Source organism: Chinchilla lanigera, unplaced genomic scaffold, assembly GCF_000276665.1.
Source record: "Chinchilla lanigera isolate Chin_1 unplaced genomic scaffold, ChiLan1.0 scaffold00029, whole genome shotgun sequence".
In the NCBI taxonomy this organism is placed as follows: Eukaryota; Metazoa; Chordata; class Mammalia; order Rodentia; family Chinchillidae; genus Chinchilla; species Chinchilla lanigera.
Genome location: NW_004955430.1, coordinates 18773969 through 18790503, shown reverse-complemented (window position 1 = coordinate 18790503; position 16535 = coordinate 18773969). Strand labels below are relative to the sequence as shown.

General features: G+C 38.1%; 1 protein-coding gene across 9 annotated transcripts in view; it reads left to right on the top strand.

Moving 5' to 3' along the window:
• The window catches only part of Nek10 (NIMA-related kinase 10), a 234425-nt gene that overhangs the window by 198213 nt on the left and 19677 nt on the right, over positions 1-16535 (top strand). For 6 of the 9 annotated variants that reach the window (XM_005387501.2, XM_013515619.1, XM_013515618.1 and 3 more), the window contains 2 exons: positions 3226-3326; positions 13226-13336. In XM_005387501.2, coding sequence (XP_005387558.1) covers positions 3226-3326; positions 13226-13336 — 212 coding nt within the window. Of the gene's footprint in view, positions 1-1488; positions 3327-13225; positions 13337-16535 lie in introns of those variants that run through there. The other 3 variants (XM_013515624.1, XM_013515620.1, XM_013515622.1) reach the window with 3 other exon arrangements.

Genomic DNA, 16535 nt, shown 5'->3' with positions numbered 1-16535 from the left:
TTAGCTGTTGTCCAGGAACTCAAGAATTTGCAGATGTTACAGGTTGACACTTTGCACATCATTCCTTGGCTCAAATTTTCTTTCTCTCCCTATTTGAACTCCACAGTTTAATGATCCTGCCAGAGTCCCTAGTAGTCCTAAATAAATGATAGGCTTGCCACTTGCCATAATATGATAGCAGTAGGTACCTATGAGACTGCTTCAGCAGTACCTGAGGCTAAAAATTGCCTGAGTCTGGGTAACCAAAGTGGGAAATGCCCTTTAAATCAAAGATAATGAAGAGATAAGGTGAAAATACTTTTAATATATAAAATACAGTAAAAGGATACGCATTTAGAACATGTAAAGACATATGCAAACGAATAAGAAACAAAGATAAAATGCAAAAAAATGGTAAAAAACAATAATCTCACTAGCATTTAAATAATACAGAATAGAGAAGGGTCAGATCAGCACAACTGAAATATTTGTTAGTATGTAGTTTTGATGAAGGTGCAAAACAAATGAGTTCTCTTCTAGTGAGAGTATAAAATGATTCAGCCAATTTAAAATGTATTTAGTATAATAAGAAATGTTCATTACTAAGGCGCATGTATTTCACATCTCCATTACTGTTAAAAGAACTCTTGTACTTACGCACAATGAGGCATCACAAGTATACTCGCTGCGGTATCATGAGAAATTGAAAGCACATTAAGGTCCCGGGAATTATGACACAACCAAGGTATGCAGTATTATTCACTGATTAGAAGGAATGAGCTACAACTGAGTGTGTTGATATAAAAAGAGAGACTTAAAAATTATAAAAATGTCTCTATGACGTGATATCTCACCATTCAGTGTAAAAAGAAGGGAGGGAGGAAAAAGAGAGATTGGGGGACAAAAGAAAAAAAAGGAAGGAAGGGAGGGAAAGAGACTAGATATTCTATTATAGCAGTTTTCAAACTTTCTTGGAAAGGGGCCTCAATAAGGAACACATTTTATATCTCGATGGATTGGACTCCTACCACACTTTGTACTCTGAAAATGTTCTGTCCTGTTCTGGTTCATTTCATTCCATTTGTCAAAGTACTGATCTTAACCCATTAAATTGACTTCAGGGCTTAACTGCAGTTTGGAAAATTCTCTTCTGAGATGCACACATATGTAAATGGGTAGAAAGGGGGCTGGAAAGTGCCGCATTTAAGCCAATATCAGACGTTACTCCTGGGAGGTGCCTGTGGTGGGTGGTGGTTCCCAGGAGGCCTGAGCCTCATCTGTGATATTTATGTTATTGTTTCTTTGCTTGTTTTATAAGAGGCAAGAGTAATTAAACATTTAGGGTTTTTTAAAAGAGAGTATGCAAAACTATTTTTCAGAGTCAAAGATTTACTGGGATTGAGAAAATAGTGGTCAAAAGAGACTTACAAAAAAGTATTTTTCAGTTAAATTGCTCAGTAAGTTGAGAAGACAGACATTCTAGCTAACTCTCTTTGTTTTTGTGTTTAGGGTCACAGATGAGCACAGGCTTGTGGCAAGCTAGAGTCAAGCCTGTGTAGTAAGCCATTCACAAAATCCTCGCAAACCTAAGAACTCTGCACGCTGTGAGATTTTCACTTGTTACCTATGAGTGTTATGTGTACAAATAAATAATAGTAAAAAAAAAGGACCAGAATTCAAGCTTATCATTTTCAGAAAATACAAATGTAATGTTCCTATAGCAGCATCAACTTGGCTTCATGACAATGTCTCCATTTTTTGGTATGGATCTAGACAAAGAAACCAGGAGAGATTTATTTCTGGAAGGAGAAAATACTACGTGGAAAATAAGGCATTGTACACATGGTAATCTCTGTAAGCTAAGGCAGAAAACTCCAGCTCTGTTTTCTATTTTATAATTACATAATTCCTTCTGATTTACCTATATCCTTCTTTTGAAGCAAAGTATAATTTATTAAACTTCATTTTATTGGTCAAAAAATTGATGCTAAAAAGTGAGATACAATATACAGGGGCACTAAATTCTTTACTTCCAGGTATTCAACACATATTAACTGCAGATGACAAGGACTAGATTATTTGTTGTGCTGATTTTTCAACTAACTCAGTATGAGATACCTGCAAAAAAGGATGTCTATGTTTCATTCTATTATTTTTGTGCCTTAAATGTAAATTTTCATGTTATAATAAATCAAAGTTGACAATTTTAAATGACCACTCTAAATATTCTCTTTAAATGTTTGAGAGCAAAATATTTCAGGTAAAATATGCAAGTTTTTTTAGTAAGCATTTTTTGGATAATTTTTAAAAAATCTTAGTTACTGCTAAGTTTGATTATATTCAAACTTAATTTTATATGCACTCATTGTATGGACAGGAGAAAAATGAGTCTTAGCGACTTTTAAAACGGGAGATTGGTGAAAGAGTAATGTAGAAATTGTGCTAAGGTTGAAAAGCGGGAGAGAAAGGGCAGGAGAAGGAGAAGAGGAGGAAGGAAATGTACATCCACGTGTGTCTCCTCCGTTTTCTCCACTGTGGGTCCATGGGTAAGAGGGGGAAGAGGTGACCTCATGGGTAACACAGGAATCTAAGCCATTCCTTTATATAGCTTTTATTCCTCAGTTTAAGGCTGGAACACACAATCATCAGAGGTGGACAAACAGTTTGTACAACCTGACACCCATTAGCCTGAATCTGCAGGTGATGGGGCTTCATAATGAAAATTCAGATAAATTAAGCATGTCCAACTTAGACCTACAGAGAAATCCAGATGAAATTATAATTCATAATAATCAAGGATTTGAAAGTTACTAAGTTGTAGTTAAGAGAACGTTTGTTTCTTTGCTCCGCAAAGTAGTTTGGATAAATTCGTTTTAGTATACTATGGAGGGCGTTATGAATGTAAAAATTAAAAAGGTGATGGCCTTTTCACTGTCCTCCGCAGCCAAGCTTTTGAGTGGCTGTAGTACCCAAGGCACCACTACTTTCTGCTATGCTTGCACACAAAATGTTCAGGAGATAAATGGCCTTTCAAATGTTATGACAAATAGCATCATTATGTTAGTTAGAAGCCTGAGAAATGAAAGGAAAATACTTTATTCCATAAAATAAAATCTTGCATGTTGTCTTACTGGTAGGATGAGGTCATTGCTTTACTTTTTTTTTTTTTCAGAACTTTAGCCCATTTTTCCACTAATACCGCTTTTAAAAGAAAACTTGACTAACTACAGAATTTATTACCTGCAGCATCTGCAGGGATTGCCGTGTCCCAGAGGAAAGTGCGCCAGATCAGTGATCCTATTCAGCAGATATTAATTCAGCTGCACAAAGTCATCTACATCACGCAGGTCGGTGTGCTAGCGTTTTATTTTCTTTTTTACTTTCTACACAGTTTGGCACTAATATTGCTGAAGAACTGGTTTATGGAAGTCTCAGTTAGAGTAAATACTTGTTCTTGTGCTTCTCAGCTACACATGTGTGAGGACATAATGGGTCAGCAGCATGCCTAGGAAAGCAAAAGGGTAAATAGCAAATGGTGGCGTTTCCCTGTGACATCTAACATGCTCTCTGACAAAAGCAAACTTCCTCACAAATGGCCCTTCAGTATAGAGGTAAAAAAGGGAACAGAGCTGGGCTTCCTTTTCCGTAAGCAGATCTACCACAGAAAAGAAAGCAAAGGTAGTGCCCATTTTTTCCCTACTAATCTGGAGGACACTAGGTTGACAATAGGACCTCTTAGAGATGTGAAATCCCAAATCATACAAAATCCAGGATTGTTAAGACTTTGTAGGTAAGGGGCTGGGGATTTAGCTCAGCGGCACAGCGCTCGCCTGGAAAGCGCGAGGTTGTGAGTTCGATTCCCGGTACCAGGGGGTGGGGGGAGGGGAAGAAAAACTTTGTAGGTATCAGTGACTGTTAGGTATTGAAGAAAAAAAATCAGTGCTGAAAAGCAGCTATTAATTATTGACAGAAATTTGTCAAGTGAAAACAACTTGAATATTTATCCACCAAAAGTATATACTGTCAAGTAAAAAATAAATTTTTCATAGACAAAGTAGGGACATGTGGATAGGAAAGTCACTATACATTGAAGTTGAAAGTTGTGTGCCTTATACAGTTTATTCATTCATTGTCTTATTGGATATATAGTGCCCACTATGTGCCTATTCCAGGCACTTCAGATATACCACAACATAAAACATAAAACAAACATATCCTTACCCTAGGATTCAAAGAACCAGTGTTGGGGTGCTGTCAGTTGCCAATACGGGCAGTTCCAACCGTACATTCAGGTACTGCAGAGAAATTCTATAAGGTCAGTAGACGCAGCTGGGCTCAATGTGAGTCAAACTCTGACTAATACTTCATCCATCACCTGAATACCTTACCCCTCCTCCCACAAAACCCCACAGAAATAAAACCCAAACCTTCCACATGGGTACAAGATAGTGGAATTATAAGACTCTAGGAATTATCTGTTTTTATTTATAACCAGTGCCTAGTATTTCCAGAAAGCCTACCTATTTTGCTTTCCCCAGGGAATAGTCAATTTAATAAATGCGTGCAAATCTCTTTTGGGAGGGCATCAGAGGAAAGTTGATACTGTGCACCTACAGTGATGTTTTGGGGTCTTCCTCAAGGGAAGTTTCCCCATCAACCAGGGTGCTTCGGGCCTTTGAATTGACTTAGGTCTGGAAAGTGGGTGAGAGGCAGTGACTTCTTATCATGGCAATGGCAACTCAAGTGTGGATTTTTTCTAGCAGACCTAGAACTTCTCTTCTGTTATTTAGACTCAAAACTACTCTAGTAGGCTGATTATTAATTTCCTTTCCAGGAACCTCCCCAGTCAGTTAACGATCCCTAAAGATCTTTAAAGGCCAAGGTACTCTCACTAACAGTATATTTCTTCTACCCATTATAGTAAATGTCCCCAGCCTGTCACTGGCAGTCAGATTCTGTCACCTGGCATACATTGGAATCCTGTCTCTGCCTTTGTCCTACCTGCCTACAAAAGAGAGCACGAGCGTGTGGGGCCTCCCTCTCCAGTCTATTTCTCAGTGCCTTATCAAAAGGAGTGCCTTTTGTGTGTTCTTCTGAATGTGATTGTGGAACATGTGTGCAGATCACACATTGTAAATTTATCCCAGGGTTCTTTTTCTCCAAGCCTTTGAATTCTCTCCCACACATGCCAGAGAAGAGCTGGTGTTTCATCTTCACTAAACACAGGCATACTCATAAGTAAAGTGAATCAGACCCACATGTTCAAACATTGTATTTTCTTCCTAGTATAAGAAACTGAAAGAGTAAATAAAATCCAAAAGATACAATAGATATTGTGAAAGGGAAAGAAACTGCTCAGAAGGAAAGAACAACTGGGATGGGGGAAAGGAGAAAAGAAGCAAGGGAAAATATACACATAGAGACACACACAGACACACACACATAAATGCACACACACAATCACTAAGATAATTGTACTACTAATTTCTATTAGTTCATTGAAAAGAACAGTTAGTGCTTATATTGTTCGATCAGTCTTGCGTGCCTGTATCTGGTAATCTGAGCAACTACTTTGAAGATAACAATATGCAATATAATGACCATTATTAATCTCCTATCTTGTTTTAAAATTGTGTATCATTTTTATTGTTTTTGAAATTATTCTCTTTAAAATAAACGCAGGCCACCACTAAAACAAGTTTCAGCCAACCAACCAACCAACCAACCAAGCTTCACCTCCATCTTCATGAACTAACACATTAAATCTGTAAATTCTATTGCTCACATTCATATCCATGAAATCTTCCCTAGCTAGGGCTATATTTTACCTTTCTTGGTTTAATGTCCTTAGACTATACTTCTTCACATGTTTTCTGGGTTCCTGCTGATCTGTAGTAGCAAAATTTTACAATTCTTGTGTTTAGAAGCTGTTTCCCCCTGAGTTATGGGATGTACTAATTTCCCTGGATTGTGTTGAGGTCTGACTGTGGTTATGGATTTGATCCTAATTGAAAGACACCCCAATGACGTTGCCTGTCTATATTGCATTGTTTTCAAGTAAAGGATAATTTGTTTCTCTAGGCACAAAGTGACAAAGCGACTTACGCTCACAATGAGAGCTTGGAGTGACCTGGGTATCCAGAGTGTCAGTTTTAACTGAGTTCAACAAGATGTCCCTAGTGCAAGTTTTAGGATCCTATTATTTGTTTTTTTCTAACTTTCAGATGAAAAACTTGATGAAGTGTAAATTCAACTGACACTGTTAATTTGGTAACCTGCCCAATTAAATTTTCTGTTTGATTATCAGCCCCACTGGCGCTGTGGTGGCACAAAATGACAGATTCTTTTAGTGCTGTCACAGAACCTCTCTGGGTCTCAGGCCGAGACTTGAACTGGGAGTTAAAAGCCCCAGCAGCCATTTTCCTTCTAAGTGCTCCACTGCACCAGGAGGAACCCTTCCCACGTGCCCCACAGTCCTTGTAGTTTCATTATGCCTCTCAGCCAAATGCAGTGGCCATCGGGGCCTCCAAGCTGCTCGCTCCGCTTGGCACTTTATCAAGGCGATAACCCGATTCATTGTGGTGCCTCTGTCTGCCATGAATTGCTGACATCCTGTGTCCTATTGCCAACAAACAAACAAACAAAACTCAGCCCCGGGCTGTTCCAAGGGCACAGTAAACCAATGCCCTAGTTCCATCTGTGCTGGTGTGTTTCTGGGACATTCCTGCAACCCATGTCTGAACCAGGGAGATTGCAGCCAGAAACTGCACAGTAATTAGTCAGCTTTCCGTCACTGTAACAAATTCCAGAGAAAATCAACCCATGAAGAGGTTTATTTTGGCTCAGCATTTTTGAGGTTCTAGTCCAGGGTCCCTTGGCCCTGTTGGCAAGGTAGCTCAGCATGTGAAAAGTACACAGTGGAATAAAACTCTCACATTATGGCTGAACTATGAAAGATCAGAAAAGGAAGGGTCAAGGGGCCTCATTATCCCCTTCAAAGGCACATCCACAATGGCCTGAAGACATCTTAGTAGGCCCCAGATCTTACAGTTCTACCAACTCCCAAAAGCACCTTCTGGGGGCTAGGCCTTTAACACTTACAGAGAGGTTGGCTCAGATTTCAGAGGTTCCGTTTCATGATCCCTTGGCCCTATTGCTTTAGGCCTGTGGCTGACTAACGCAATTACTGTGTGGTTTCTGGCTGGATCCTCACTGGTTCAGATACAGCTCTAGGTATATCCTGGGAGAAGTGCCAGTCCAGATGGAATTGGGAAATTGTTTTGATCATACCCTTGCAAAGCCCAGTGCTGAATTTTGTTTATTTGGGGGACACTCCAGATCCGAACTATATCAGTAATATCAACAAGGAAGTTTTAGTACAGAAATTGCTAACTATAACAGGGTATTATCTACTAAGTAGGAAACAAGAATATCTAAAGAATATAGGAAAATGTAAAGAGAAGTCGCTACCTCCAGGGCTGAGTCAGAGTGCCTAAGAAAAAGACAAGCATACAGTGGTTACCCCATCCTGGGTTGAGGTCCAGTCTTCAGTGGAGAAGGCAGGGAAATTTGCTAAGTTGTCATGATGGAAAAACTTGAAGGAAAGCTTCCCTGTGGAGGACCGTAGCAAACCACTGAAGTGATTAGTATGCTATTGAAGTTGCTGAGAAGTGGCACTCAAGGTGTTGTGCTGGAAGGCACCCTCTAGGAACCAAAGAGGCTACCAAAGAGTAGGTGTCATTCCATGGCCATTTCTGGTAAGCTCCTACAAAGTTGGTGTCACTGAATTTGACTTTGAATTAGTTCTAACCACGAGGAGTTCCATGCATGCTGGCTGCTGTGTGCTGTGGGAGCAAGACAACACAAGAGCAGCACTGGACCCAGCAAGACCAGCTCCCTCCTGTAGGATCCTTCTAGTGCTCCCCACCAGTAGATCTGTGACGGTCAAACTCACTTTGCCTGGATTAAGAGACTTTCGGAAAAGTGATTGGATCTTGGGGTTGCTATTCTTATCAGTAGATGTGCTATAAAGAGGTGGGGCCCTTTTAGAGTTGAGGCATGGTGGGTAAACCTTTGGAGAGTATGTCTTGCTGGCATTCTTCCCATGTACTGTGGTTCCTGGTTGTCAGGAAGCAAAGCAATTTTTTCCCCCACACCCTTCTGTCATGATGTTCCTGGCTTGGAGTCCTCTGACCATGGGCTGAAACCTCTGAAACTGTGAACCAAACTGAACCTCTCCTTTAAGTTGTTTGCGTTGGATATTGTCATGGTTATGAAAAGCCAACTGATGCAAGAGGTTCACATCCAACCAGCTTGTGAGGGAAAAATATTCCAACGGCGCGAGCAGGAAAATCAAGAAAAGACTTGGAGCTGGCAGACATCGACAACTGGCAAACTTAGCTTGGGGCTGAAACGACCGACTTCCTTCGTTGGTTGGACAACCTACTTATGAGTTCTCCTGGCTTTGTCTTTTACTTCTTCTTCTCTTTAGCTTGAGGAGTCTTCGTTACACTTAGGGCTGAGCAGCCTGGGTATCATCTGTCAAGTTTTACCCCAAATCTGTTGCTCCTTTCAATTTCCCATAGAGCTGGGTTTCAGATGCAAGATTCTAAAATTGATTACTTTTCCATTTTCTATTGCCAACCTTCATCTTAGGCAATCATATAAGATGGTCTGGTTAAGTGAATGGTGATAAAGGAGTACAAGGGAATATGTATGTATGTGGGGGTTGTGTGTGGTTAATAAATCAAAATATAATCTGTGAAATCTATAAAGAGTTAAAGTATATTTCCATTTAAATATTGATATAGAAATATGGGAAATATTCTTAACAGTAGTGTATTAGAAATAATTTTTAGTTATCTCAACTATTAACTATTGAGAGAAATATTCTTTGAAATTTATGCCTCTCTTGCTAACTTTTATGTAATAAGAATCTCTTACTGGATATGTTCCACTTCTTTATTGGATTTCAAAGCATTTTAAAGCAAGAATGAAGCTATTGTAAATATCTTATTATTATGCTTTTAAGCTGACGGCATAACAAATGATTTGATATAATTTGTCAGGATGTCATGCATTCCTTCTTGCAAGTTTGGATGTGACTATTGTGGTTTTTAAAAGTAGTTTTCACAATACTTTCAAGTTCATGGCATTTTACACAGAAAGAAAGAATGATTTCCCCTCTGGGGAACTTTAATGTATAGTACTCAATAAAGTCAAAAGTATCTCATATAAAGAAAAAAGAATACAAACTTAAACATTATAGTAGTGTATTTGCTATAAGTGAAAGACCAAGATCAATTTTTCTCTCTGCTAATGGCAAAGTAAGACTGAATTGACAAAATAAACAAATGCCCATCTCATATTTATTTACTGGTCAAATTTTCATACTTTACATGCGGCAGCAGCCCTGAACTGTGAGCCGGGTACTTCATGATGACCAACAGATGAACTTACTTGGAAAACTTGTGTTTTGGGCTGTTGTATCCTTTTCTGTCTGGTTTCCATGGAGATATATCTGTGAAAATCATCTAAAAGCAACTATTTTAAAAGGCAGGATGTTAAGTCCTTACTCTGCCTTCACTGATTTGACATCTGTTTTCATCAAGAGTGAAATGGTAATCTTAACGCCAGCCAGCTAAGAATGGAGTCAGTTGCTCATTTCTATTGCTGGAAACAAAAACTTCTCATTGGGCTGATAAGGTGATTAAAGCATCAATGTGTGATTCTTTAGGTGTCGTTGCTTAGGTAGGACCTGAACAACCAAATTAAATATTGAATTTAACTCTATACTATATTTTGATCATTTTGTTAAATAAGTGTTTTAAAAGAAGCATAGAGCAACTTTTGTTTTGTTTTGTTGAGACAAGGTCTCACTATGTATTTCTGGTTGGCGTTAAACTCACTATGTTGTCCAGGTTGGTCTCTAACCTGCTGTGATCCTATTTAGGTTACTATTTATCAAATAGACCCCTGGGAACTACTAATGGTCTGCTGATGTACTGTTTGAAGAGAATTCACTTCTTTAGAAACAATCCATATATTACACAAGTTTGAAAAAAGCTTATTAGGCAACATACAGATATTTCTTTTTTTTCTTTTTTTTTTTTTTACCTTCGTGAACAGTAAAACAAACCATAATGATGTAAATCACATTTACCTGAGTGATTTTTGATAAAACGATTGTGTTTTCTAGAATCTGTTTGTCAATAAAATAGGAGATCTTGGACTATTGTGAGTCTTGAAAAAAATAAAGGCTATGAAAATGTTTATAAATTATAAAGTGCTATTCTACATTTATATTAGTAGTGATGGTGTCTGCTCTAGGATAATGACTGTGCTAGAAGACTGAGCACCTCCGAAAGTATATTGCATAATATTTATGATCTATAAGCTCTGATTTCCTCATCTATATAGTATTTACTTTACAAGTTTGTTGTGGGGAAAAAGTGAGCTAACACACATAAAGGAGTAATCGTAGCACCTAGCATGTATGAATCATAGATTTTAATATTCTATTCTTAGTACTATAGTTCTTGTATTCAATATATTATTATACTTACATCATCTGTGATTATACATGAGTCATCATTCTTTGTAACTTTAAATTCTTGCATGAAAATTTTAAAGATGGGCACTGCCTATCATTATTCCAGCAAAATGATCATTATTCCAGTAAAATGTAATTTCTAATAGTGCCCTGTATGTACATCTTCAGTTGCCTGAATATTACCTTACTAAAATGAGTTTTTATGTAATTAGTTCAGGCTGCCAGGTACAGTTATCATGTTTCTAAATTGACTGCTGGGCTTACCAAATTAAATAAGTGTTAGAGTTTTCAGAGTATCTAAAGTAAACTAATGAAAATAGTACTTTGCTGAGACACCTGTGAAGGAACCTGTGCTTCATGTTAATGGTAGCAGACAGTGCGTCCTGTTGTGACTTCACGTTGCAGTTACACTGGGCAGCAACTGGAGGGACATGGCCACCATTCCCTCTGGGGTTTGATTTAGAGCGATGGCAGGTTGTGGTGTGAAACTCGTGGGGTTATCAAAGCTGGTGTGTCTCCAGGCACTTTCCCCACGTTTCTGTTCCCTTATGTGGAAAGTATGTACCTGCCTCTGCTCTTCATTGCTTGTTTCTACTCTAAGTTAAATTCATTCTTTTGTTATTCTTTCATTCACATATATATTGTTTATGCTCATTTCCATTATCTGTCTTCAACTATTTACCCATTAATGCTGAGAAATAACTCTCTCTCTCTCTTTCTCTCTCTTGCATATTATATGATTTCTCCTTTTCTTTTTCCATGTGAAAAGACAACAACAATTACAGTCATGCCTTGGTGTTTGACTGCTGTGAAAGTCCTCAAATTTAGCGCTTGATGCCTTCTGATGTGAAAACTGTCCCTGTTCCCATCATTTATTTGGTACTCAACACTCAAGCTAGAACTTGTTGGTATCAATAATCTCAGGGCTTGCTACCCTTTGCAGCCAAACAAATTTGTTTGGTACTCATAGTTTTTATTGCTTGTCAAGCTTCCTGGAACTAATTAATGAAGAGTATCAAGGTATCACTACGTAACTAATGCTGGGGCTGTGGGGAGGAATCAAGGCTGGATGAAAGTGAAAGAAAGCAGTAATACTGACATCGAAGGAGATCAGTAGAGAAGCAGTGCTGACCTACTGTACAACCTTTCAAAGAATATTGAAGGGCTCAACATCTGCAGAGCAGTCCATTTTCTTCCCTAACTAAACCTACTTTGATTCTAGTACTAGGATTAACAATGTACTTAAAAGCCATTTTAAATGCATTATTTTTCTGTGTTATACCATTCTAATTACAATGCTCTGTATTTAGCCCTGGATTGTGTTATGTTTGGCTATAAAGTCAGTCATTGCAAGGAGGTCCATAGACCCCACTCTTTACTCTTCTGTTACCTTTAAATATCCTGTCCTTTCATGAAACCCGAGTTAATGGACATTTCTTCTATTATTTAGGATATAGTGAAGTATATCACTCATACATGTTCCCCAAAATATCTTGGCTTGACACAGTATAGGTTTATTTCTCTCTCACAGTTGGGCTTGCCAGGTGGCCCTGTTTCATCTTGTGAATATGTCACTTAGGAAGATGGGCTCCAAGCTCCTTGTAGGGGAGGGCAGAGATGCAAGAAGCACTGGTTTTGAATTGCTTCCGCCTTAGAGGGATGGACATCATTTTTATTGGCCACCAGTAGTCACATGACAGCAGCCAAAACTATGAGGGAGCCTAGAAAATGGAGTAAGGTGGAATCATTCTTCTTTCTTTTTATCCGGGTTTGAATTATATTCTCCCCTATAAACCTTAACCTCCTCCGGCCACTTTCCCCTTTCCATTTAACCATCTATTGTCTTACCGGTTCCACCTCTCCTGTTAAGATCTCCATGAACCAAATGAAACATTATGTCAACCCTAAGACCCCTTATAATTCTGACCCTGCTTCTTTCCTGCTGTCTTTCACCCAAACTTCTCCCTCTGTGCTGTGAGGACCTTAAATCTCCTGTATAAGTTTGATCTGCAAAGCACTATATATTAGGTTTTTTAGTTCCCAAGTTTCATTCAATTACCATATTTTATAAGATTCTATAATTTCCTATGTATTTATTAAATCTAACTCATCCTAGTATATAATAATTTATTCTGTATTTCTTCTGGATAAAATTGGTCTTTAAAATTTAATCTCTTCAGCTGAATTTTCAGGAACACTAACAGGCAGCCCACTAACTATGAGGTAATGTAGCTATGTGTTTTCTGGTGCAAGGTATAAGATCCTTCAGAAGCAGAGCAGTGGCTGGGTGTTGAACATGGTTCTGGGCAGGCTGTAAGTACCTACATATCTGATAGACTGCAGCCTTCTGTATCAAGACTGTTCTTCGCAAAGCTCAACATTTGTGAAATTAGTAAATGATATATTGATTACATAAAAAGTAATAGCAAGAAGTATAACAGTGACCAGATAAATGAAAGCAGACTTTTGAAAGAAAGCAAAGTAATATATTTTAGTTCTTCTAGATGTAAGATGAAAAACTATAGCATGTAGTAATGCTAATCTGAAGTACCTTTTAAATTCTTATTTAGTTCCATTGGGCAAATATTGTTACATTAGTCATTGTTACATTGTTACATCAGTAAAATCTTCCTGGTAGTCAGCAATGCAGTGTGGAGAATTTGGTTATAATGATTGTTTTCTCATTTTGTACAGCTTCCTCCAGCTTTGCACCACAATTTGAAAAGAAGGGTTATAGAGAGATTCAAGAAATCCCTCTTCAGCCAGCAGAGTAACCCCTGTAATTTGAAATCTGAAATTAAAAAGGTATGGTGTTCTATATAAAGGAATTCTCTGACAAAAACACATCATAAAGTTACATTTTATTACCTCCTTTACTTTTTACTTTAAACTCTATTCTCTATTAAAGGATATTATTCCTGCTTAAAATACCACATCAAGGAGATGTCTTTACTTCTCACCTTTATTTCTGTGGCTGTTATTTTCAGATGACTAACAGACAGTTATTTCAGTATGATGCTTTTCAAAGATTAAACATTCCTATATATGTTTAACTTAAAGTGTGTGTATTTTAGCTTGTTTTAGAGGATTCTATCCCAGTATTGTATTAGAAGATTATTCAATAAATTGAGGCTTACACTCTGAGAAAAGTCAGTTAACAATTGGATTTTGATCCTCTGTGAGAGCTGAATGAACTTTACAAGCATATGTCCATCTTTAACATTCTATAATCCCCTAAACTTCAAGTGCTCCTATTCTCCAGTCCTCAAAAGGCCCAAGATACAGGCAGTTCAGACCATGCTTAGTTTTTCAAAAAGTTTCCCCATGTACTTAAATTTTGGCATAATCTTTGCTGCCAGTGAACTTTTCCTTTGAGATTTCCTTTCCCTTTAATGCATCCCATCTTAAGCATGGGCTTCCTCATTATTCTGGAAATATGATGGGCTCTTTGATAAGAAAGGAAAACAGAATGATTTTGCTTTGTTGCCTTACAGCAGCCGTGCTGGGCACCACTGACGCATGCTCAGACTAAAGAGAGTATCATAGAAAGGGAAGGCACAGCTGCAGGTAAACAAAGCACAAACCCTATCTCTCCAGAGATCAGAGAGCAAGATTGCTTTCACGCATTGTGTTGGCAAATAGGACCAAGAAGCAGAGCTAGAGGAGATTGAAACAGAAGTGGAAGAGACCTCAGATATTTATTTTATGATATTTACATACTGTATCCTGAATACCAATAGGTATCTTTTAAAAAGACAGAAGCTCAAATCTCTCATGAAAAATATTACATGTTGCTTGTTTTTTTTATATTCTTATTAAAGTGGTATTCGGAATAATCCAGTTTGTACACAAACTTATTTTATCAGAAATCCTAGTTTTATGAGTTAGAAGTATCTGCTAAAAACTTTCTAATGCTCCAAGGCGGCTTTCACTCTCCTCCTCTCAGTGATTTTCCACGAGTGCATGTCCTTAAAGCAAATCTTTTAATTTTTTATTACTCACGTTTTCGGTTTTGTATCCCTTCTGTGCTCTCTTTCCTCCCTGATGGCAAAGAGATTTCCTTTTGTTAAATTGCACCCTATCTGCCCACCTCTCGTCTTTTCCCTCTGCATCATGGGAGAATCTCTTATTAGAGTTCTGCCTTATGTTGCTCGTGGTGCAGGGAAGAAAAACAAGGATTGATGTGGAAGTAGAGGTGTTCTGGAAGCTCAAGTGAGAGAATCATGGGGAACAAACTTATTCTTATTTTCAGCTTGGTTAAGAGACAGATTCATTTCTCCTGTGAAGATCGCCATGGTCTCCTTCTCTGATCTTGTAAGTTTTTCAGTCAGTAGATACTGGTGTGAACCCTCAGGCCGGCAAAGAGGAACACACAACTTCAGCTAGGGCTCCGCTCGCGATCAGCAGGGACACCACCCCATTCCTCTGCAGGCTGCCCCAGGCTGGAGTCAGCTCTCGTGAAGGTGGTTTGCACCCTTCTGGTGTACATCCTGTGACCAGAGAGATGGCCCTGGCTGCTGAGTGCCCAGTGCACTTTCCGTGTGAGATGTCTAACTGCTTCCTATCTTCACCACTGAACTGAGAAGTCAGCTCCTACATTAAAACCTTCCATAATTCTCCCTGTCTGGAATTAATTGCCCCTTTCTCTATGCTTGAATCACTTTTCCACTTATATCACTGTGTTTTAAATAGCTTTTTATTTGCGTTGTATTACTGTGTCCCCCGAAGGTTTGAGTGTCTTTTATTTATCTTCACTTCCTCAGGGTATGGCACACTGCCTGGTATGTGGTAAGCCCTTAGTGTATAACTACTGAATATAGAATGTATTCTATGCATATATATTCTGTAGATGATATTTTATTTTTGTTCATTATTAAAATATGTAGTGTTACAATGTATTAATATATTTTTATGTGAATACAGAAAGAATATGTAAACCTAAATAAGAAGATTGTGACCTCTGTTTGCCCCTCTTTCTGATATAATCTTTTGCTTGCAATAATTTTTTGTTCAGAAGTGGATTTTTGTCCCCTGCATAGTCAAAGAAGAGTGGGCAATTAACATTTAACTGACAGAGTCACCCCACACAGGGCTATGGAAACAGGATGTGATAGCACATAAAATATGCTTCATTTTCACCTTTTTACCCCCCTGAGACCGAGGAACCCCATTCCTCCCGGTTGGAGGCATTATTATAGGATGATTGTGCCTACTTATTAAGGATCTAAGACCCAGCAGGGTATATAGAAGAGTCAAAAAATGGAAAAAGTTCTTTTTATGAAATTAAATTCTTTATAACTGTCTTAAGGGGTTCTTCAGCTCAGTCTTCTTAATCTTGGCTAGAATTTTAGGGGCAATATACCAATTGAAGAATTACCTATGCATCTTTGGGAACTGAATTTTTGGTATGGGAGAAAGAAGTAAGATAGAGATTAATTCAAATTAGAATTAGAAGTATCACTACGAATGAATATAAATTTACAATTCATCTTCAATAAATACACACTTCTTAAAAATACACACTTCCTATTACAATCACTAGAATAGCCTAGAAACTAATCAGGTAGTAATGAGCTTCTCTACTTATAAATCCTTGGAGATATCTCTGATTAGCTTAAAGTAGAAAGTATACAAGATTGGACTAGAGAATCTTAATAGAGTGGGTAACAGCAAATCCATGCTGTAATGGAGCGAGGGTGCATACAGAGGACTCAGAAGCTGACTTGAAGAGGCTCCCACTGACTACCGATGGGGCGATTGGAGCACCAATAGAAATAATAACCACAATGGGCAAAATGCATTAAGTAATTTTCAAATCGAAGAATTCCTAATGATACTAATGAAAAAAATCTTGCATTGCTTGCCTTTGGAGAGTGCTAAGTAACTCATTCATCACTTTCAAAATTGTTTACAAAAAAATAATTATTTTTTCTGCTCTTTCTTTATGAGTTCTCTCTCAGGGTAACTAGATTGGTGAAGCAAAGTTTCTCATTAGAGAAATACT